Raw genomic sequence first — 25,513 nt, forward strand, 5'->3', positions numbered from 1 at the left:
GTGTGTGTGTGTGTGTGTGTGTACCTGCTGCAGCATGCTGGCAGTGAACTGCATGGCCTGATGGTGCTGCTGCTCCAGCATATCCATGTGGAGGTCATCCAGGAAGTCGTTCCTGTCATCATCCATCCAGCCCTCGTCCAGCTGAGACGCAGTGGGGAAGACGAGACGCCTCATTAGACGCAAATACTCAACTGCAAAGTTTTACTATAAAATATGGACCTGCACCATCTCCCACTGACAGTCCTGCTCCAGCTTTCTCTTGAAGACAGCTTATACCCACAGTGACATCCTGATTACCTGGATCTCTGGTCTGGCCACCAGCAGGGAGATGTTCTGGTTCCCCTCACTGGTCAGCAGAGCCACGGCATCTTCTCGGTTCTGGATCTCAACACCATTGATCTTGACGGAGACAGAAAATCTCCTTAAAAAGCTGAACTTTTTAACATATTGTTTGTAAATTTTAATGTATACATAATTGGCTTTAAGTATTAAATGCAGAGGAGTAAAAAAACAAGTGGGTAATTAAACAGAGTGCAGAGATGACAGAAATATTACCTGGATGATTTTGTCCCCCTCTCTAATTCTGCCGTCTTTTGCAGCAATGCTGTTCGGATCAATCTAGACAAAGAATAAAGTCACAAGACAATAAGATGAACATCCATCTGTGTGTCCACTCACATTACCTGCCTGTGTTTTACATTTTAGGGGATAATGCTTACATCCATGTGTTAAAGTGAATATCGTCAACGCTGACAGTTGCTATTTATTTCCTGTTGAAGTAGATTTGTGAATTACATACCTCACTAATGTAGATCCCAGCCTCATCCTCATCATCCGTCCTGTAACAGATGGTCAGGCCTAGTTTGTCTTGGATATTGGCTCGGTACAAATCCACCTCCTGGTAAGACAAATAGAGAAATTAATCTCACATACATGTGGATTTTTTGATTGAAATTGAGAGTATAATGTTTTTCTGGATGGACTGAAAATGGACAATGTAATGGGATCACGGAGCAACAGTGATCCATCAATCACTGTAATGAATCTTTCAGCTGGACTCGGGGAAGCCACTGGCTTTTTTTTTTAAAGGCCCACAGACAGAATGAGAGATGATGCAGCCGACTGTGGACGGGCAGAGTCCCGTTTCTCACTTGTCAACACCTGTAATCTCACAGATACAGATAAAGATACGAGCAGCACTGTTCTTGGAGGGCAGAGGATGAGCTCTGAGGGGGTTAACGAAAACTGAGTTTCAGCTGAAGAGACGAGACTGTCTGAGAGGAATAAGTTGACATTTCGCTAAACGAATTCATGATTTTTTTAGGAAAGAGTTTGATGAGAAGATTCACACTGGTCATGTGGGAAGCTTGTTCAAAACGTGGCACAAAAAGTCTAAAACTCACTAGTTACTGTACCACCGTACAACTAATTAAATTTGTACAAAACGACAGTGTAAAACTGACAAATTGTGTCTTTACAGGGGTAAAGTCCCTCTGAAGTGCTTCATAACCATTAACTAGGTTCAAACCAAGGAAAATGACTAAGCTTGTAAAGACTTTACTCATTTGTAAATTTGTCACTGGGAAACATCTGGAGCGCTGGTGAACCAGATGCAATCAGGAAGTTAACAGAAGGCAACAAAGGCATCACACACTGTCACACAACAACTAAAAACCTGGCAGTTGCTGGCTGTAAATATTGATTTAACAACTTGGTGACTTTTGTGAGTTTGTGTGTTGATGCTCACATTTGCACCTCTCTAACTGTAACACCAGGGCTAAGTCTGAACTTGTAAATAGTGGGCCCTGGAGTGTCACATGGTTGCTTAGCAACCTTGTGGTGATGCTACATAAGCCACAGCAAGTCTATTTTTCAAAATGTCAAGCTACATCACTGAAAACTAGATGTTTCACAGAAGTGGACAGAAACTAGAGCTAGAGAAGATTTGTACTTGTTTAATTCACCACTAGTACTCAACTGTATCTTTTACTGTCATTTTAACTTTATTGTTGTGTGAATAAGAAACATTACAGTGTGCACTGAGTCAAGATGGGGTATTGAATTCAACTGGCCCAATGTGAACAGCTCAACTGGATCGTTTGTCAGCCATTCTTTTGTAAAACTGAGAGTTACTCTTCAAGGACACTTGGTTTATTCAGTGTTTGTCTTTTGTGCATCTGCCATTGTCCACCCTGGACTTCACCCCTCTCTTCACAGCCTCACAGTTCCTCCATGGATATTATTAATATGAAGCAGTAGGTGGTTGGGGTTTAAGTGGGGGAGGGGGTGTTGGGGATGGTGGAGGTCACTGGGGGAGCACAGCAGAGGCTTGATGATGGCCTCATCCAGTTATTGTTAGCGAGCATCATTGGATTCATCACTACAGACCTATTATCTGTGCCATCTAATTATCCACCGGGCCTCATCTCCACCACGCCGTAGCCAAGGAAGACTTATTAGGCCTTGTCACTAATAAGTAATGATGTCACCGTTGTGCATCTGCTGGAACAAACCAACAACTCAATTCCTGTCTGGCCTACATCTCGGCGTCTGTATGGAGGGAGAGTGCCTCATCAATAACCACCATATATCAGGACTTGTGGTCGCTAGCAAGGCCACTGGAGTGGAGACACAGAGGCAACCTCGGGTCTGCTTATGGCCTAATAATGCAGCGCTGTCTGAGTGTAGATCTTCATCGGGAGAACAGTGGAGGGACGAGAATGATGTTTACCTCATATTCCAGCTCCTCACGTTCTATGTCCTGCTGAATGCCCTCCAGGAAATCATTGGGGTCAAAGTACGCATGTCCTGGAGGATGCCTGAGAAGAGAAAACGAGCGTAAGATAAATTGGAAACAAGTTGAAATGCTAGTTTAACATATATGCATGAAAATGGAACCAGAACGTAGTAACTCATTTGTCAATCTGGGTTTAATTTTGCCCCAGAGTTTGAAAAATAAATGAGAATTTAGAGAGGAAGTAATAAGAACTCAGTGTAGAAATCACTCTTGTATCAGATATGTTGAAGCTACACCCGGAGGCTAATCACAAATTAACATGCCGCGTTATTAATTTGACTCAGAAATCAATTAAAGAAATCCAGATTATTCATTATGGGCCGACTGCTGCTGCCACACAGTGTAAAATGTAGCCAGGCTCTTCAACACACACACACACACACACACACACACACACACACACACACACACACACACACACACACACACACACACACACACACACACACACACACACACACACACACACACACACACACACACACACACACACACACACACACACACACACACACACACACACACACAATGGCTGCATTTTGGGAATATGCAAATACAAAAGCTCAGAATCATCATTTTAACGTGGCTGTGTGCCCTGGAGGAGCTGTCAGCTCCCAGAAGTGACAGGGACATTTTCCCTCCAAACTTCACATCCTGTGAGATCACAGCAGCGACGTCTGGAGTAGAAGATAAGGCGTCACGCTCTTAATTAACTATTAGGGTGAAAGGTCTGATTGTGTCTGAGAGAAAAGTGACCTTTTCAACATTGCTGAGTTTTTTGACACCAAAGATTTCCTGTATCTTCTCAATTAAAGTGGAGTTTCTGGAAAAAAAGGCCCCAGATTCATCTTGGTGCTATTATTACAACACTAATTCCACTAAATAGTGTTTTTAAATCTGTTTTACTTCCCTTAATTTTTTGGTGGTATGGTGAAAAGGGTTTTCTAATGAGCAGATTGAAGTCAGTGTCATAAAACTCTGCTGTGAGTACTATGTACAGCCCATATTAAGATCCTGTGGGTGAAGATTTGATTATTTTGAGCTCAGAATCATAAAATATATGGCGGTGTGTTTGTGGGCCGGCTTATTGCTTCTGAAGGGAGGTGTAGGTACACTGTGTATGGGTTATAATGCTCTGGGGCAGCATGTCACAGCTTTGTTTTCTGTGTTTTTCTCTTCTCTAGTTGAACGCAGCCATTGGCTTCATTCACTCCCATGTTGACATGAATCCAGCGGCCCAGGTGTGCCAGATTTAGGTCACTCATGGGCCAATAAAATTTTGGCTTCCAAGGAAATCATGAATTTTCATAAAGATGGATGGGAGCATTCGCCTCGTTACGAAACATGGGTTAGAAACTAAAGCCGCAGATATTTCATTTTTAAATGTTGGAGAATTGTTGTGCCGACCATGAAGCCGGTCTGCAGATTTAGACATAATGTGCACAGGTATTTCAGAAAATGTGGGATGGCAGTTTATTAAGTGCACCTATTAAAAACTAGTGGAGTTTAATCCAACAGTCTTGTTATACAATCTTAACCCCATATGTTATAGTATTCAGTTATACATTACACATTTTTATTGCATTCTTCACATTGACACACATTTTACAGTCTCATAGCATACACATCACATTATTAAATGTTAACTTTATCATATTCTTGTTTTGGTCATTATCTACATGATGTCCTACATATCACATCTATTCAAAAGTTATTGCAAATAAAAGAGAAGGGAAACAGAACCTTTCCAGATGAGTTTGTTTGATTCAACTACATTGTTGGTGATTTTGGTGGCTGCAGTTTGCGAAGGTGTTGAACTCAACTGTGTTTTACTGACAGTGGTGTTTTGTCATATTTTATCAAGCCATTTGTAATAACAGGGGTGGCTTAAACACTTCTTACAGGACTTTTATATAACAGTGCATAATAAACTGATAACAGAGTATTAAGGAGCATGGCTTTTCATAGTATATGACCATGTTTCCTTGTTGTGTCTTAACTCTGAAGACAGATTATCATGTATTGAGCGATACACTGTGTGACAGAATCTGTGTGGTACTCACTCCTCTGTGAGCAGATACTCCTCCAGCTCCGTCATGGGGGGTGAAGAGGGGGGCAGCTTGGTGAGGGCCATGATGTGCTGAAGGGTGATGTCGGTCTGAGTGCTGATGTCTGAGACTTGGGTGTCGCTTGGGCTGACCAGTTTGGGGTGAGGGGTCCGGCGCAGGACCTGGACCATGATGGGCTCCTTGGCGGTACGGAAGGCCTCCACCGCCTGGTCGTGGGTGGCCTTGGACAGGTCCTTGCCATTGACCTGGAGGAAGGTTGACAAGGAGACAAGAGATGACTCAGCGATTTTTAGCTAAGTGGGGATACACTGATGCACGATTTTTTTTTACACTTGGTGTTGTGGTTTCTCAGAGTGAAGAGCAGATTCATTACATTAAACTGGTGTCATCGTCATCTCTGATGGTAAAAGGCCTCACATTAAAGCACCGCGCTCGCACAAACTCAGCAGCGATATTGTGTTGTGAAAAAATAACTCATTACTGCCTCGGCTTGTTTTACAGGGTCACAGTCAGACCAAGCAGAATAAGACCTTAATTAGGCGGCGTCTCTCTTTAATTAATCAAGGTCATTAGCCGAGGCTGCATGGGGGAGCCTTCATTTAGCTAACTAATTTCTCAGCAGACGACAAATTTGACCTCCCATCAGAGACAGTGGATTGGGTGCGGTGTGTTAACCTGAGAAGATTAATTTGAGCAAAAGGCCGCGGTGTGTCGCGGGGAAGAGGCTAATTAAGTTTGGTCGAGGCACTTAAGGCCTTTGTGTGCTGATGAAAGATGAGCGCCGACGCTCTTGCGCTCTACTGCAGAATGTGCCAATGGACTCCGAAGAGACTTTAAATTAAATAAAGAAGATTTAAGTCTGAATACAGATCTACGCCATCTAAAGATTAAATCTGAGATTTTTTTGTTGTTGTTGTTGCTTCGGACCAAATGCCATTATGTCACTGGAAGTTCACACAGAGAGCAACCACTGTGGGAACGCAAACAGGAGATGTTAGAAGACCAAACAAGCAGTAGCCTAATGGACTTTATTAACAGCTGCACGCACACATATTGCATCCTGGATCCTCCTGTGGCCCCTCGGCTTTATCGGGATTTACCCAGAGCTGCTGTTCTGCTTTCAATCACCACATCATACAGAATTTGTTGGTTTGTGATTTCTGGATGTGTTGAGATATCTGATAGGATCTCAGCCTGGGGCTCTCCTCTCCTCTCATTTCACTGGCTCCCTCCTCCTCTATGCACATACACACACACACACACACACACACACAAACACACATGCTCTCTTGCCTTTTACAAATAAAACCACTTTCTAGCAGGATGAAGTGTTGCAGGTCATTAGGCGTGTCATTAATCTTTAGCTTCCCTTCTCACTCCCTGTGACATCTAACATACATGCGAGTCCATCATGTTTGAGGATTCATTTTCTGATAAACATGTGGCTGGTCCGGTGCACCTGCCTCCAGCTATGGCTGTCTCATTCCAATTCATGTCATAGTTTGCAGACTTAAATGTGGTGCTGCGCATGAGGAGTAGCAGCAATCTTAAAGCACCTCCAGGGGAATGAGCGCAGTGTATGCACAAAACCTGACTTTGACCCAGACAATTACTCTCTGAGAACACATCTCTATAAAGGTATATGTATAGAAACCAAAGGCGGTGTGTACGTATATATGGATGTGTGCATTGGGGAAGGACATGAAAGGTTAGAAAAGGAAGGAACTTAACATAGAAGTCAAAAGAGGCATTGCGCCTGTTAATAACCACAGCAGATTAATGCTAATCCTGGGCCTGCAGTATAATTGGATCATCTCAGTGGATTTAAACTTCTACTTCTTCTACATCCAAACTTGCCCCCAAAAAATTAATAGCTCATCTAGTTGCGGTTTGCTCTGAATAATTCGACACTGAGGAAAGCGAGTTCCCACATCGCAGAATAATAATGCATGAAATCCTTAAAAACAACCTTGAGATTTTAAGACCACTGTCCTCTCATGCAAAGAGGAGATGGAAAGCTGGCCTCGATTGTGAGCGAAAGCCCAATCAAAACAAATAATATCACTATCTAAAAAAGACATCTTCACTCTTATTTGTCCGGTATCAGCAGTAAGCCTTGGTTAAAAAAAAAAAAATGTTGCAGGACCTCACATCCTCAACCATCTTTGTTTCCCACAGCGAGCCGTGATGTTGCACATCAGCTGAGGAAGACAAGCGCCTTTGTGCTCTCTTCTCTCTGCGTGCAGGCTCCAACAGTCAAACCTGGTTGCCAGGAATCCCGGGGCTAGTTGAAGGCAGTGAACCAGAGACAAAGCCTTTAGCCCCCGTCTTGTTGAGCCCATAGCATTCTGCCTCAGCGCTCTCAATAGGGGGAGTCTCCTCCCAGCTGTGGAGGGGGTCCCACGGCCCCCATTCACCACGCTCACCTCTGACACGGAGCAGCCCTTTGCAGCACACTGAGAAAAAACACACAACACTCCCCCGACACAATACACAATGCTGCGCCACCGCTGAGCTCTCCAACTCTGCCATGTTAACCCTGTGCCTCGACGCCGCTGCGGTTCAGCTGCTTTTGATGAACAGAAACTGAAGAAGTCTTGAATTCCTCCTTAACTGTAATCAACAACTACGTTTGCCTTTACAAACACAAAACACTCCAGCTGTTATTTGTGTTGACACGATGCAACAATGATCGACACACAGGACTGGTGCATGCTCCAAGAAAGAGTCTATGTAAAATCTGTTTAAATGAACAGAGGACAGAGACAACACACTTACAGGAATATTAATTAGGTCTAAATCACACGTCTGCTGTGTGTGTGTGCGGTGAGGAATTTACACAGCTGTGGATTTGTGTTATTCAACGCCTATTTCCTTTCATTAAAATATCACATCTGACCTGAACAACAGTGGACTCAGGGACTTGTATCCCTATGTGCACATTTCTATCAGTTCAGGATTTCAGTTGTTCCCTCAGTGCCTTGTGATAGTTGTCAGTCTTCAGGCCTCTGGGTAATAATTAGGGGCAGCAGGGGCGACCTGCGCTGTGAGCCCTGGAGCAGCATCAACCCTGGAACGCAAATCAGGCTGGACTGAGATGTCGAAAACGAAGTCTCTCTTTGTGCATTTGTGTGTGTGTGTGGGTGTGTGTGGTTATCTGCTAAACAGCTGGGTCTCTCTATTTTGTTATTATCGTTATGGTAGATGACATTTCATAGATTTCCTATTTCATTATTTCTTCAGGTAGTTTTATTGAAACTGAGGCTTTATTCATAAGAATGCCAATAACAACAAACTGAAAACCAGTAGCTAATGTGAAATTGTTTTTTTCAATTGTGTTTCAATGTCTACCTTCTCTCCAGTATGCTACATTTTACAATGCCATTTTCAAGGAGATCATGTTTTCGCTCTGTATCAGAAACCATCTCCATTCAGATTTTAAAACCCGAAAACACTCACTTTCCTGACCATTCTCATATTCTGGCCAAAGGTGAGCCGGTGTAAACAGGAGGCAGATGGTCTACTCTGTAGTTGATTTGTCACAAAAAAGTATTACAACAACAAGAAAACAAGAAACAGCAAAGACAGTTGCAGTGTTGATATGCACAACAACTACTGGACAGTTACTGGTAGTCCAGGCTGCTAAGACCCAATCAGGGTGCAGCTGAGCGATGTCATCTTTTCCAAAAAAGTTTTTCTATGTCCTCACTACAACCCCAGAGTTTTCAAACTAAACAGGCCCAAGATCATTTTCTAAAGGTCTTTGTTTTGGGCATTCAAAAACTGTGGACAGCAAGGTGAGGGTAGGAACAAAAAGATGAATTTTAAAACCAAAATGTAGTGTGGATGCAGCCTCAACATATTCAGTTTACGATGGAGACTTACTACTTAAAATTCCCAGTACATTTTTTTTTTGAAACAATGGACCCTTGATGTCAGACAGGGGTAAACAAAAGCAGGTTACAGCAGACAACTGCTGATACTTCTGCTTGAGTTTGGCTGAGTTCAGCAACACACAAGGACAAAAATAATAGCAGTGGTTTGCCTTCCCTGTTGCAAATGTGAATCTGCTCGAAAAACTTCACTGACGGGGACAAAACTACCTTCAAAAAAGTCCCTGCGCCTCTGTATCACTGTTAAACAACCCACAGCTCTAATCATTATCATACAGAAAAAGGCTTTGCAGGATATTAAGTCAATTCACTGCCTGTGTTGTATAACATTAGTCTCTGATACGGCCATTCAATCACCACATAATCCTTTAATAAAGAGGAGAAGAACATCATTAAAGAGCCAGTGTTTCAGTTCCTTGGGGAAACGCAGTGAGGTGAACAGAGTGGAAACTCTGCCAGGCAAAGGAAGGCGGAGGAAACCCTGGGAACCTCGCTCTATAGACCTGCATTTTAAAGAGCCTTGAGAGTCGGGCCGCTCGCCTCCTCCGTCTGCTCAGATTCACCTCTTAAGACAAATTCTTCAAAGTCTACATTTTGGAACAGAGAGGAGCGCTGACGTGATTGAGGGCACGAAGGCTTGACGGCTTATTTTTTCCTTTTTTTTGGTGTGGGGAGGGGGGGGAGCTATAAAGCATTTGAGTGGCAGTGTGGATGTGGGTCATTCTACTCAGGGACGTGCACATGACTATAGAGGGGCAGGGGCTCAACATCAGAAAAGGGCAGTATGTAAAATTTTTTCAGGCCTTAATATCAAAATAAATAAATTAAAATAAATTACAGTCACTATTTAGTCGGTAGAGAAAGCCTGCACGCCTTCAGGACTGCAGTCAACACGCTGGACCAATTTCCCAACTTCCCGAAACAGAGTCATGACTTCTGAACTGGTAGGCTAAGGCTAATATTGTATTGGGTGCACATTAACATTGCAGGAAAAAAAAATGCAAAATAGAAGTAGGCTAAGCCTACAGGCTACACACACAAAACCAAGAAATGACTACTGTGACTGCTACTGTGCATATTTCAGAACAGCAGCAATATTTACCACAGCAAAGTCACAATTACAAGTAACTCAATATCTGGAAACAAATTCAAATAGTCAGTGAAATCAAGCTGAGTGAGTGATTCCTCCTGTTGCTGTTGTTGTTCACTACATTCAGGTGATGTTAGACAGAGGACGGGGTGGGGCTTAACTCTTAACAAGCAGTGAGCTAAACAAACACAAATGGCGCTTTTCTGAAATATGACTCATATTAAGCTCATTGAATAAGTGGACGGCGACTTGTCAGAACCGACAAGGAAGTTATGTTGGTGGATTTACAACTCACGAGATTCGACACAAGTCGCTCCACTGTCACGTCTCATCTGGATAACACAGAGTTATCGATGAGGCAGCAGCTTCTACTTCTCTCTCTCTCTCTCTCTCTCTGGACGTGCATGTGAGGGAGCGCGCACCGCGGGGCAGCCCCCCCCCCCCCCATTTTTACAGCGCGGTTGTTTACATCCTCATGCACAACAGGAATGCATTTATTGAAAAAACATTTTTTTTAAAAAGGGCACTTTTTAATACGAGGCAAAAAGGGCAGGGGCTCAAGCACCCTTTGGGCCCTATGTGTGCACGTGCCTGATTCTACTTAAAGAACACAGTTAATCCTCCTTTTATTTAATTTTGAACCGTTTTTTCATAAGAAATAGATAAATTCAAGGATGGACCGATGACAGCGTGTGTGGATGTGCACGCTTTTTGGAGATTTCGCAAACATTGTTCTTTCGACTGACTGGACAGAAATCTCTCCGTGGTGTGAGGCTCGAAAACACAGCAGTCTTTATTTACCACAGTGGTGCGAGCTTACTGAGGATTACAGAACAAACAGCTAAAAACTTAATACTGGCTGAAAGAGACACCACTGTTTACTTCCACCTAATCTGATTTAAGAAGGGGACATTCTGTTATCCAGAGCTGATCAATTAAGAACCCAAATCACTTCCAGTCCGTTTTCTGCCGCCTCTCTGTCGTCTCATGGGTCTACTAGGCACCTGTGAAGTGTGTATGTGTGAGTGAATTTGCCTCTGGGAGCTGATGAACTTTACTTGACTTCGAAAACCGTTTCTTTTACTTTCTAAGCCCTTCAACAATCATCCGTTTTATTCAGCGTTTAAAATGATCTCTCAAAGGGATGAGAAGGGATTTATTAGTGAAACTCTTGAGCCCATCAGCAGTAACCTGTCATCATTCAGAAAATAACACAAACTCAAATTCAATATTAATTTGCAGGAACCTTCAACTGAAAGCAGACAATACTTTTTTTTTTTTTTTGTCTTTTACAAGTTTTGGTTTTAAACATTAAAGGACCAGTGCAGCCTGAAACCACAGAGAGGACCACTGCACAGCAGATCAGTAACAGGCAATATCTTACATAAAACTCAAAACCAGATTGAACAGGAATCACAATAAGCCAAAATCTTGTTGCCCCACTTTATTCTGAAACACATGAACAAGTGAACAAATATCATTTGCTGAAATAAACAGACAGAAAACCGTCTGCCTTAACAGCATCAAAGCTGCACTTAACATTGTTGTCATGCTCTCCCAGGCTGATGACTCGTTTCATCTCCGGGCTGCCTGATGGAGGCTGTACAAGGCTGTCTGACCAGAGCGCAGCCAGGCTACATAACCTCTGAGAGGCATAGAGTGAAATTAATGGTGGAGCTCATGGGAGAATATCGGCAAATGAGCCGAGATCCAGGGTCATGTCATCCACTCCCAGCGAGCCGCCACCTCCCTATCCCCCCATGCACCCCCCCACCCCCCGCTGTGCGCAGCCTCAGCAGCTCTGCCCTCACCTATTCTATTCCCTCTGAGTTATAGAGACAGTACATTCAGCTCTGTGCCGGGGACAAGTCTGTTTGTTCAAGTTCGCAGAGTCAAGTTTGCTCCGGCGCCAATCAAACAGAGCTGCACACAGATGTACTCCGCTGGAGGATGGGGAGGCTAGACATCGATCACGCACACACAAAGTACAATGAAGCCACCGAGAGTCTCCTGGAAGTCCCACGTGTTTCTCAGGTTAAGTCTATATCGTATTCCTGTCTGGGAGTAAAACACATCTCTGGCAGACACTCGTTTTTACAGCCTGATAATGAGACATAATCATCCTCAATCATTCAAATGCATCCCATAAGTTGAAGCTATTGAACAACTCATCATAGTCCACATGGGACACACATGTTTTATTCATAACCAACACTAGCACACACATACACACACACACACACACACACACACTAAGCACTTATATGGTACGAGAGCATTTATTTTGTAATTACAATCAGGAAACTCTTAATTGTGCATCAACGATCAGATTAATGCACTGCTGCTCTTGCATGAGAAAACTAACGGAACTAGGAGCTCCATCCTACTGACAGACAAACCTCTGATTCAATATGAAATATCTGACGAGGACTATTCAAGGATACGTCACCCTGATCTCCTGATGCGTCTGCACAAAGTTGAAATCGTTCCATTCATGGCTTCTGGCAAAAAGATCAGAGCCTCATCTGTGCAGCACACCATAAAACAACATCTGTGACTTCTTCAGCGCGGGTTAGGATTGTGCTGACTTTTCGATTTTTAGCCAGTGAGCGTGCAATGCAATATTCTCTGTGTCACTAACCAACACCATGTTGTAGTGTTTTGCTTGTTAAAGGGGGGTGTGAGAGGGCAGGTCCTGTCAATCACGATTGAATAAAACTCAATTTACGAGACGTGATGAATCTGAGTGACATCCATGAGTATAGTGACACTGAGACATGACATCTATATACTGAGTGACATCTCTGTGTGGTACAGATGAGCGACTCCTGTCATGGTGTATCACTTTATACTGTGAACTGGATTAAATGTGACTCCCTGGATGTTTCCTTTAAAAAATAAAAGTTTTTTTGCCTAATTCACTTTATTAAATACCTCGAAAAAGTGAAGATTGCTTCATCACTGATTTTAAAGGTGACAATACTGTATTGAAGGTACTCTGGTGACCACTCCCAGAGAGGTTAAATACCTGGGTCTTACTCCATTGTCTTTGTCTAGCTAGTGCGGACTAGAGGGACTTGTTGCATACGAACTGATGAAGCCCCTTGGATAAGAGGCGAAACCTCTTCCCATACAAGTCCAGTTGCCTACGATTCAATTTGCCCAGAAAAGTAGGCTACTGTATTGATACCGTATTGATAATGTATTTGAGAAACACAGTGATTCAAGAGTAGGTTTGCAGTTGAAAATGTTGATTAATCTATGATGTATGGATAAAATAAGATCATCCTTAATTTATCCCACAGTGGGCAAATTTACAATGACAACTGTAATGTAATGAAAATTATGTCGGCCAGACAGATTTACCACAAGAATAGGTTGAGATGACACAGACATACCACATTTGGGTTGAATGAATGAAGTGAAACAAACTATTTCTCAGTATCTGTTGCCATATTTCCAACCACTAATATGTTGTTCATTTCTTTGTTTGTCTGATGGTCTTTCCCAGTCTGGTCAGGCTGTACAGTCAGATCTTCTCACGTCTCTGTCATGTCTGTGATTCCTCTCTGTCATCTGCTTTTTCACTGACAGTAAGTACATGGGCTCCTGTGACTGCTCCCCTGTGGCAGCCAGCCACCTGCTCCAGAGTTTAACAGATGTGCAGGGCACCAGGGCTGGTCTTAGCTGTTATTAAGAACACACAGTGTCAAGCTCCAGTGGCCACGCTCGGAGCTGGTGATCCCTGCTTTGTCTCTGTATGCAGTCTGTGTCAAGCCTCATTACAGGGGCTGAGACAGATCGGGAAGCTCTATCACTAAGTGCCCGATTTCCCCCTTTTTATTCTTGGTAACTGCTTTGATTATGGGGGTCTACTCTCCAACAGTGGAATGGGAGGGGGCAGAGGATGGAGGGGATGGGAAGCTGTCTTGTACAGACATTTACATCTCATTTTTCTGTCTGTCTGGTCCAGAAGATGTCACACTGAGACCATCTGGTGCAATGACAACATGGCTTCTTGAGCCGAGTGTGACATCTCTGCAGCCTTCAATCAGAAACAGGGCTAATTAGGCAGGGGCATTTGGAAAGCTTCAGATAGGAAACGTTCCAGCGGGCCCATTTGTAAATGTCTTAAGCTCAGCAGATCAATCGTTTTTTTTGGCTTTAGATGTTGTCCCTCTGCAGGAGGAAAAATTGAGAGAGACAGATACACAGAGAAAGACCTAAGAAAAGCAAAAGACTTAGCAAACAAACAATAGGCCGATCAGTTCGGCGTGGATCACAGCCTCAGTGGCCAGCTTGTGCTGAGGCTCTAATTAAGCTCTGGGTCCTGTAAGAGCCGCAGCACGGCGCCACAGCCATTACAGAGTGCTTCTAGAGAGATTAAGAGCCCTGGGACTGTCAAACAGAGTTTCCAAGGCCTCTACCTTAAAGTCCCTGACAAAAGCAGTTGAGCTCACATCTCCACATGGCGCTTACCTTTAGCTTTGAAGAAAAGACCAAGGGGTCCGCCGCTGTCAGAAGGGTCAAGTTTAAAAGGGAGCACTGAGGCCGGTGCAGCTCAGGCCTTTAATGATTATAGTGAAAAGGGAAAACACTTATCTAGGACGCTGTGTTGGCTTCATTTAATAGCCCTTAACAGTGTTTGATCTCCTGTACGGCTCTATTGACACTCAGCGCTGCAAACAAAAAAATCTGCTAAAGTGCAGTTCCTTTTGAGAAAATAATGTATGCAGACACCACGGCTCTATCTAAACAGAGTCAAATTACCAAGCCAGTCGAGTGTTTCAAATTCTGCCAGGACTGGAAAATTCCTCTATGTAAAAAAAAAAAAGAAAGGAAAAAAGATGTGCAGTCTGCTGACTTTTATAAAACAGTGCAAAGCCATATTTTTCATGCTTCCAACATGGGAGTTAGAGCTAAGGTGTTTAATGAACTGGAAAGATTTCAAGTGTTCATGGATTATTAAGCCCTCGGAGGGATGACGGGGAGAGCGGGAGTGGGCACTGAGCCAGGCTCTGTGATCAGGAGGATCTGCCTGTATTATCAGTAAGGAGGAATAAGACCTCCCAGAATCCCAACCTGCCAGTGGGACTAGAGACGGAAATGAGCCTATAGACTACAATCTCAAACATATTTACATGAAAATGTTCATTAATATGTACTATATGTCCCATTTGAATCTCTCTTAAATCCACCCTAGAGGTACAAGCTAAGGATGTGCTCACACAGCTGAATGGCCACACAAGAACATGCACACAGAAAATGTTCTGTATACTCACTCAGTGGATTGAACAGGTGCACAGTGAGTGGGAGGATCACACCAGCAAGGAGAAATACAATGTTTAATGGTTAATGAGCTCATCACAGCCTCATTCAGAAACAGACTTTTTCAAGACATCCCAGTCTCAAGTCTTCATGAGCAAATTCAACAAGACATTTTTCAGCTGACCATAACCATTAAAACTGAGATCTGATTGACAAAAGTTGAACAGGGTCAGTTACAGCACAAGTTGTTATCAAGCAACCTATACGCCATATTACTTAGGGTTTTGCATAGCTCCTGCCCAGGGATCCACCAATCCAATCCTCCAATCATTGTCTTTCTCTATAACAATAACTCAACTCAGGCTAATGCCAGATTTAAAATACGTGTATCACACTGTGTGGGACTCATTGCAGTGCCAGGAACTGTTTCAACCATGACTAAATGAATGGCATCATCAAGGAAACTGTATTTGATGTGAACCTGTCATGATGATATATAATGCTGAATAAGGGAATCAGGGCTGATACCTCTGCCTTGGATCAATACATCCCTGATTATTTCTTATACTACCAAGCCTTACAGTAACCTGCAGGAGCTATGGTGAACCCAGATGTGGCCATTCATGAAAAATGAGTGTGAACCCAGCCATCATTAACCAGTGCAAGTAGTTAGAGGCTATGGATGCACATCCTAGTGGGGATATCTAATCATTAAACATACAAAGTGTGTCAGAGGGCTGGACTCCTCTATAATGTGTAATGTGGGTCTACGGCGTCTCAGATTGATCATTGTGGTATAATTGACCAAAGACCATGAAAAAAACTCAGTTCCTGCCTATTTTTAGATGAATGATGAAGCACCTAGTTGTATTATTACTGTTTTTCATGGCTAAAAGGAAATAATTACACGTTGTGATCAAGATTTTGCCTGAGAACTAAATCAATTCACTGAACGTGCAGCATTGAATCAAGCAGATTTACCAATTATGGAAATAATCATTAGTTGTTGTTTTTTTGGTTTTGAGATGTTCCACCTTCAAAAACCAACTATGATATGATAAGAAAACATGTCCCAGTTAAAGCTTGGGTGGCATGACAAGATTTCTTTGGAAGCCAGACCATCTATTTGCTGCAGCAGAAATAATCTGTGCTGCCTTGCCTGCTGTCATATGTGGCGGCTGACTGGCTTGTTTGAGGGCAGCAAAATGACAAGTGACTCGTGATGGTAAAAACCCACACACCCTCTGTGTCTGCGGTGGCAGACAGAGTAACTGACTGCTGTAAGATAAACAGAAATAAAGTGAGAAGGGTCTGCCCATCCCGGAGGACTGACAAGGGAAGAGACCACAGAGAAGCCGGAACAAAAGAAGTGACAGCTCCACTTCCAAACGCTGTGTTTTTTTTTTTGCCGTTAGTCGACGGTTGGGTGGTGGTGGAGGTGGGGGGTAGAGGAGTGGAGAGAGCTTTGTGACCCCACTGTTAGCACCCATAATCCATTTATTATGCCACTGCATAACACCCATCTTTTCTTTGAGACAAGCCAAAACCTTTTAGTCCTGATCAAAGCCAAAGTATTTGCAGGCACGATGTCAGACACCCCCTGTTATCTTCCTGTGATAGGAGGGAGATGTTTTTTTTCTCTTTTTTTATGGGGGGTGTGGGGGGGGGGGGTAATGGGTGCGATCCACAGAGAGCTTAATAATTACGTTCATTTAAACCAGCCACCAGCAGCCACCCGGCACCCTGTGCAGCAAATGGAGATGTAATTTGGTGCGATAGGAGGGTAACTCTTGGCTGGAGTCCACTATGGATGAAAAGATGGAGTAAATACAACAACAACAAAAAGAGGAGTCAGTTTTGAGCATATTACAGAGAGCAGTCCTCAAAGACGTGCAGCACAGTCTCTCTGAGCTGTACGCTGTCAGATGGGTCAGTGTTGTTTTCACTCATTAGAACAGACTGCAGCTCGAATCCAAACACTGATGAATAAACCAGCACTCCGAGTGTGTTGTCTCAATTAAGGTTGACAACGCAGCAAAGTCTGGGAAGAACACAAAGTACAGTAGCAGCGTTCTGTAGGTTTTGTTCTGATGCACCACATGTCACTCACAGAGCAAATGATCTACTAACTCTTCCCCCACTCCACTATAATCTGATCCTGACTTCAATGTGAAAACTCTTTCTTTTTTAATAATCTATAACAACTGATGATTTTTTTTTTAGAGACGGAGGAATCGGGTTCACACCGAGTTCATTTTCAGGGCAGACAGGTGGAAGATGCTTTGCTGCCTTGAAAATAATGAACAACTTGCGTGAAAATGTGATCATCAACAGAAATCCATCAAAAACAAAACCTCAGAGTTCAGTCTTTAAATACATGCAATATGCAAATTCAAATAAGAATGTATTTTGAGTATCCAAGTCCTCTTATGAATATCTTTCATTATTGACTTATCTGTTAGTTTTGCAATTAGAACCATGTGGAAAAACCCATATCACAAGGTGTTTTTTTTTCCCTTTTTCCTGCCCAATATTCAATATGACACCACAAACTTCAAAATGAGTAATGGAAAGATGTGGATTTTGAGAAGAAAAAAAAAACTAAAAAAAACTGTGGCACAAAATACTTCCACATGAAAAGAAAGAAAACACAGCTCTAGTCACAAAACCGCAACAGAAAGCTGACAACTGTCTTCCAAACTCCAAGTCGATGTAGTGAAGACGACCAAGATACCAAAACCAAAAAAATATTCAATTCACATTGATGTAAAACCCCCCCAAAAAAACTGTAAAAAAAAAAAAAGTGAGTTGGTGAATTTTTGTCATTCATCGTGATAAAAGTTGATTAATGTTTAGTCAGCCAAATGAATCAATCAATTGTCTCAGCACTAATCGAGTATTGTTTTACAGAACCTTAGAAAACAGTGAAAAGATGAATGACAAAACCAGCTGTGGTCTCTCATGTGACACCCTACATGTGTGTTAATGGTGCATCTATAACACGTCTGCTCTGTTTTCTTTGTGGGGGAAAAAAATGTGCCAAACAGGCAGCAGAGTGTTAAATATAAACTTAAGTGAAAGTCAAACAGGGGTTAAAGCTCGGAAAAGCTCAGAGTCAGCATTCAGTTGACAATGAGGAGGTGGGCAGCGATCGGCGCACACTAACAGACGCATTGAGAGAGCTGTCACCTCTTCATCACCCCCTCCTTTAAGCACGGCGCGCCACCTCTCGCTGACCCCTGCGACCGGAGTTCAGGCTGCTCAGCTGCAAGGAAGCTCCAGCCGCTAACAACTCCACTTTATTTTCCTGCTCTTACTCACCCACTCAGCCGGTGACCCCCACTCACCTCGCCAGAGACACGAGACACGGCTACGATTCCAACAAATCCCAAAACAAAAACACACACAGCACAGTAAAGCAACATAAACAACACAAAGTAAAGTAAAGCTCAGAAACTCTTCCTGAGGCTTGGTCACAGTACCTGGCAGACTTCATAGAGTAGTTTGTATTGCTCCTGAGGCTTCTGCAGGGTACAGAGGCTGCATCCCATGTTGGAGGAGATCACACCATCCAGACTCTGCCTCCAAGCCACTCAGGCAAGAAGAAGAGAGGACGCAAATATTGTCTTCTTCCCCTCTCTAAACTGTCTGCTCCACGTCTTCTCTTCCACAGCCACGCTACCACTTTGGCTGACAGGATTGACTTCCCCCCAGCTTGTGGCTGTATCTCTCTGCTCAGCGTCCTCTGTCTCTCTCTCTCTCTTTCTCTCTCTCACACACACTCGGTAGTCGCCCCCCCCCCAAACACACACACACACGCGCACACACACACTCCTCGCCTCACATGCTCCCTCCCTCTACGTCGCTCTCCAGCCTTCTGCTGAGCTTACGGAGGCCAGTGCTGGAGCTCAGCTATATATACACCCCCCTCATGTTTATTAAGCAGCCTCTTGTTGATTATTCATGAGGGAGGGGAGGGGTGGGGAGGTGGGGGGGCTTACTCATGAATGGGGTAGGCTGGCATCACGCAGGATAAAGTCTTCTTAATTAATAAGCATCATTACATCCATTGTGCAGCAATAAGCCGAGTGATGGAAAGGCTTTTCACTTCATGACAATATGTTTCTCTCAAGGGACCCTGGGAGCTTGTTTGTTAACACTTCCAGACTTTTTATTTGAAATCCGGCCTCCATATGGATGAGCGCTACGCAAAAGGCATTTATCTATGACAGCGGGTTAAGCACGAAATGTTTGTGACTTATGCGTCCGGAGCTATGCACTGCAGCTTTGCGCGGCAGCATACCCTTTCCATGCCCCAGTTAAATTAGCACTTTGTGACCTCTGGTTTACTAATCCAGCACAACGAGACAATGTGCATTCTTTTCCTCGTGTATTTCTCTCCAGATACACAAACCCAAAGCCAGCAAAAACAAATAAAACACATGAATATTTATGCTGGCCCTCCCCAGTGCAGCCAGACAAACTTTGCCCAGCGGAGCATCTTGTGCATAGCGACATACAGCACAGTTCTCTGGGTCCTTCATGGTGTCTGCTGCCCTGCGTTCAGACACACTGAGTATGGCTCCATAAGCCTGACCTGGCATCTGTCTTGGTGTTTACTCTGGTGCCACGCAGCCAACCAGAGATAAAAACACCAGGGGTGAAAACGCTGCCGCTGGTTACAATCTGTTGACTTGTAGAGGTCAGAGTTAGAAAATGTTTTATTTTCAAAGGCAGACGACGTGGTGAAGCCGTAATGTCACTGCAGTGCGGGGTCGAACCACCTACGCAGGATTGTTTTGTTTTCGTTTTGATTGTTACGTTTAGTCCACACTGCTAAACTTCATACCTGGATAAGATTTTTCCGACAGACTGAGTGGTGGTGGGGGTTTGGTCCTGGGGGAGAGAACCATGACTGCTGGTGATAGTGGTATTTATTTCCTCCCACCAGATGTGTCCACTGATCCCTATCTATCAGCACTTCCACAGCTCCAGCACCAGTGCAAGACAGCAGCATTATTTCCAAGGCTCAAAAGGTTTCCAGTCAAATGTCACGCAAATTTTATGTTAATTCTTTCAAATGCCATTGAAAGCAAAAATGTAAATTTTCGACAAAGGTCAAAACTATTAGAAAAACCAACCAAGTCGACCAGATTTCAAACTGTACAGGTTAATGGTCCTGCATCAACATAGGCTTTACATTTATATTCATATCGCTGTTGCATTATTTTTTTAATGCACTGCGACAGGTTTTGTGGCATGATTTATGTTTTTCCAAAAAAAAAAAAAAAAAAAACCTCCTGCCTTAAGGCAAACTTCTATACCATCCTGTTTTTTTTTTCTTTTCTGACAGAACACCTGGATGGGAATTCAACTCATCAGGTTTCACTATGATCGTTTTTTTGTCCAGCTGCTATTAATTAAAGCCTGTCTTCAAATGAACTCTCATCTTTTTTTTCCCACAACCATAAGATAACTGCACTACTGGACAATCTTTAAAAAAAAAAGGAGGATATCTTAAAATAAGATCTTTGAAGCGGAAGAAGTGATGGTGACAAAACTCTGCCTGAGGCCAACTGCAAAATATCTGTGCAAATTTAACAATCATTCATAAATACTGCAGGCTTTGCTTGTCTGGGCTTCAGGCTCAAACTTTCATCCAGTGTAGCATGGAAACTAATTCTACGCTCACATTAGTCGAGCTATTGTGCCTGGGGCTGGGATCAGTGGAGAGTTTTAGCCGGCGCTCTTGCCCAGCTAATCTTTCTTTCACACTGAGATTATCCCATTCACTAAGTCAAAACGGAGACAGTGCTCTGATACGTACAACTGCACTAAAGGTTATGGCAGTTGTAGCTGAAAAAAAAAGAAAAAAAAGTGTGTTTTAATGAATAATCAGCCGTAATGAAACGCAGAGCAGAGAAGTCAGACTGGAGGACCTGTTCAGCCACAAACAGCAGGTGAAGAACTGTCTGTCATTGTGATCACAGATTTAATTTGGTCGCTGCTGATTAAATTTCTTGCTCTCGCTTGCGACAAGACCTCTCTCCTCTGTCTCTGTGGTGTGGGCTGATCCGGGTTCAGCAGAGAGAAACACACGCTTCAGCTTTTGTTCATTACTGGTCTAGACGGAGGTTCCTATCTCAGTGGGAGCGAGACCAAACGATAATAATGTCATGCGGTTTGTTATAATAAACATCAACATTTGGCTTTTTTTTTAATAGGGACAAGAGGGCTAGAGGTTACCGCATCCACTCCCAATTAGCAATGTGGTACTTGGGCTCTGTGCATTTGATGTATGCTTGGTTGGATCATTCATATTCATGGGGACTGCCTGGTGTTGTTCCTGCCTGTGTCCCACTGGGCCCAGTTTAAGAGTCATGGCTTTAACAAGAGCCACAGCGGGATCAGGTGGTGACCGCTGCGGCGTGCTGTTCCTGTGCGGTTTATAACTCCATAACATGGCATCTTTACTCCGTCTGAGCTTTTTATGCAGTTTGTACAACTTCAAGATTGGACAATTTCATTTGGAAGCCTACTACTTGAGGTTGTGAGTATTTACTGCCTTTCATTATCCTTAATTGTTTACCCAGAAAACGTCCGAAAATTTGTGAAACATTCCCAGTGCACATGGTAATGACTTTAAGTTGCTTTTTTTCTCTGTTTGACTGTCTAAAACCCCAAAATATCCAGTATACACTGTTGGAAAACAGAGAAAAGCATGCTTAGCATCCTCAAACTTAAGGAGTTGCAGAGAGGATCGGTTTGGCATCACTGGTATTATATGGCTTAAAATGACAAAAGTTAAACTTTGAAATTTTGGGAAATATGCTAACCTGCTTTCTTGACAAGAGTAAACTAATGAGATTGATAACACTATTATGTCTACGCAGCAAATATGAGGCTGGAGCCAGCAGCCACTTAGCTTAGCACTAAGACTATAAACAGGGGAAAACAGCTTGTTCCACTCGATCAAAGATAACAAAGTATATCTACTGCATATTATGCCTTATTTGTTTAGTCCCCAGAAAGACCCAAGCATAAACAGGAGAATTTGCAGTTTTATAGGAGTTATGTGCTGGGCTGTATCTTGGCTGGGACCAGTTGCCCGGCAACCAGCGGAGTTAGTGGTCCCACCTGAAAAACAGTCAGGGTTAAAATCCCTCGTCAAATGCAGAATTGTTATTTGGTTTTTTTTATGGATTATTATTCAACTCCATGCGAGGAAGTACACATAAGCGAATTCCCTGACTGTCAAATTAGGCCTCTAATGGATTATCTAGAAAATTACAGTATGTGAATAATTGCATTCATGACCCTCATTGTCTTCAGTCCATACAATGGCATGACTGCAGACCCATTAAAATTAACATTACCTGACCTCCACATTTCAGCCTGCCACGTGGCGAAATGCCAAGCTATTCAGATCTCAGTGATCAGAGTGGGGGACAGGAGGTCTTAACAGGGTGTGGAGGCAAAGTCTGCAGAAGGTGACGACATGGCAACATGTGAAGAAACAGAACACCGATGGCTGAGAGATAAGACATGGAAAAAAGTACGATGTCCAGGTCCTTTCACACGTCTCTAATGCGCTGTCCAGACGACAGGATGAGGTGAGACTGGAGGGAGGAGGGGTGGAAGATGAGAACCGATAGAGTGATGGGGGAAACTAAACTATACTATAAAATTGGTTACATATTGGAGAATGTGCTGGTGTGGCTTATTCATTTAAGCTTAGTCATTTCACCTAATATTACCTCCATAAAAAAAGAGGACTTCCTATTGTCCTCATCTGTTCATATTACTGGATGACATAAACAGATGATACCTTTTCTAACAATACTGGCTTTACATGTCAGCCATTTTTTATGATGCACACTTTATGAAACTGTAACTGAATTGATAATTCATGTTTTCACAGGCCAGTCTGTGATAAGTCCATAACTTATCACAGACTGAGTCATGGGTGTCGACAGCAAAGGTTTATAAATATAAAAATTATGGTTTATTGGTGCATTGTGCAGTGATATTGTAAACATTTATTATCAAAATGCAGTGGCTGTGTCCCCGAGGTTAAATAAATGTGCTAAAAAATGTAAGAAACAACGTAATAAAACATTGTGTATAGAGATTTGTGGATGTTTTGAAAACTCCACCTACGACTGAGACCTTTGCTGGCAAATCACAGTGTGTCTTTGTGCATTTTGTGCATTGCATTCCCTCTGTGCAATAAAGAAAATAATTATACTTAGTTTTCTTTATCACAACTTGGCAACACAAAAGTTGTTTCAATGAATGGTGTGTAACTGATTTAAGAATCATTAGTAAATGTTGTATCTGACATTAGTTGACCCATCAGTTACAACCTTCACACAGGGTGCCACATTAGACAGTATTATCAAGCAAAGTTTGTTTGAGAGCAAACTGCCAAAAAGTAGATATACTAATACACTTGAAAAAAAATAAATAAAAACTTAAGCATGAGTTTTCTTCTGCAGCAGTCAACAGGTCTGGCTCACCATAGACAGGGATTAGAAAACCTCCACTGAGCTGATTTTGGCCATAGACTCCCCCTCTATTTGGCTCCTATCAGCCCTCTAATCTGTCGAGGATATGAAGGAGGAGGGAGCTACAATGCCACCGTGTTAATGGAGATGCCAGATGAGTGAACTGGAGCGGTGAGAGGGAGTGAGAACTCACACAAGGGATGTTAAAAGACAGACACATGTGACAGGGTGTGTGTGTATGTGTGTATGTGGGGGGGGGGGACATGCTGAACACACAGAGGACGGAACGGGACAGAAGCAGAAACTAAACGTGCGGAGGAGTTAAGAGTCTCCAGCTCCTCTCAACTGCACCGCTGGGACCCGAGCTCACAAGGATTAATGTGTATGTGTGTGCGTGTCTGTGTGTGTGTATATATCCACCTCTGAAACACTAGGCTGTGCATAATTTATCAGACAGCTGTCAGCTTTGTACTCCTATTTACTCTGCGAGCTAGATCCCGGGCCAACAGAGACCCCAGCCAGCAGCAATGACAGCCCCCCCCCCCCCCCCCCGAAACTGTTTAATTGGAGACTCAAACAACTAATAACGCCATCACTATCACTTCAGTTTAATTAGACAATTCTTAATAGGACTGATGTTCGAAGATAATGCCCAAATGTACATCGCTGGATATTTCTGGGGTACAGCTTTTGTTCTCTTTGTTAACAGAAGATGTAAATGTGAAAGGATGTTTGCCTCCCCCCGCCATCTCTTTGAGGTTTCCCATTATCAGCTGCCTTGCAGTAAAATGCACATGATTTTGCTCTGGGCTAAATGAAATCACCTTCACTTTTTTGGGGAGTTTGGGAAAAAAACAGCTTCAGGCATTTACTGTGGTGAAATCACTGAGGTGGTTTACACATGCATTCTGAAACAAAGGCAATTATTGTTTTTCTTTTTTGGTGGGTGTTCACAAGAATGGGACTTCTGCCAATGCCTGGGAATAGTCATCACTTTTTTCAAAGAAAATTTAGTTAAGTTCTTGACATACAAAACAAACATCACTCCTGACACAACTTTTCTGGTTTTCTAAATGAGTCAGTATCAATGCCAAGTGGATTCAGGCACGGGCATAATGAATTTAAGTGTAGATGAATTAGTGCTGGTGAAGACAGACTAGCTCCTGCAATCATTCTCCTGGCTTGGTCCCCGGCCGACTGCCCTGAACCCTACCACCAGCTATGATATCAGTGATCTGTACTTAGCTCCATAATAGGGCTGGTTAAATTACCACCTAACCTTTGCTATAAAAACGTCTCCACTTCTGTGTGATGGTGAGGCATAATAAAATAGTATTTACAGCTAATTATCCAAATGCCACGACATTCCTGCAGAAGGTAACTCATGGTGCTTGTCAACACAGTTATTAGGCGGGATATTAAAATGAGTTCATATTTCATGCCCCTCTCCTGTGGCGAGAGTGGGGGGCTCGATGATGTGACGGCGCTCTACGGCTCCTTGTAGGGCTCTGCCAACTCTGGAGTCCACACAGAGTTCCTGTCACCGGCTAATTCCCCCATGCCTTCATCACTCCTGGCTGCTCCAGCATGTTGGCAGCCAAAGAAAGCCTCTGGCTACACTTGGTGAGGAAGCGTGTGTGCTTACACTGCTGATACAGTGGGAAGAGCTGGAGGCTTACAAAGCAAAAACGGCTCTGGACTGAATCTGTATGATAACCTAGACAAAGGCTGGGATGTAACAAGTATGGATGGCCATTGTCCAGAGATAACTGGTGAATGAAAGGCAAATTGTAAAGCGCTTTGGATAAAAAACTACATTAAGTCCAACCCATTTACTTCCTCAGGAATTAAAAAGCTGGACAAGAGACTTTCTGTTGTCCTTTTTTTTG

The 25,513-nt window shown here is 43.1% G+C and overlaps 1 protein-coding gene across 1 annotated transcript in view; it reads right to left on the reverse strand.

The window, feature by feature from the left end:
* pdzrn3b (PDZ domain containing RING finger 3b) overlaps window positions 1–25,513 on the reverse strand; it is a 104,278-nt gene that overhangs the window by 2,004 nt on the left and 76,761 nt on the right. The window contains exons 4-9 of the mRNA XM_083971309.1: window positions 4,861–5,111; window positions 2,732–2,819; window positions 800–898; window positions 556–618; window positions 298–399; window positions 25–141 (exon numbers count right to left, since the gene is read on the reverse strand). Of these exons, the coding sequence (XP_083827435.1) occupies window positions 25–141; window positions 298–399; window positions 556–618; window positions 800–898; window positions 2,732–2,819; window positions 4,861–5,111 (720 nt within the window). The remainder of the gene's footprint in view (window positions 1–24; window positions 142–297; window positions 400–555; window positions 619–799; window positions 899–2,731; window positions 2,820–4,860; window positions 5,112–25,513) is intronic.

The sequence above is a fragment of the Trachurus trachurus genome (assembly GCF_905171665.1).
Source record: "Trachurus trachurus genome assembly, chromosome: 5".
Lineage (NCBI taxonomy): Eukaryota > Metazoa > Chordata > Actinopteri > Carangiformes > Carangidae > Trachurus > Trachurus trachurus.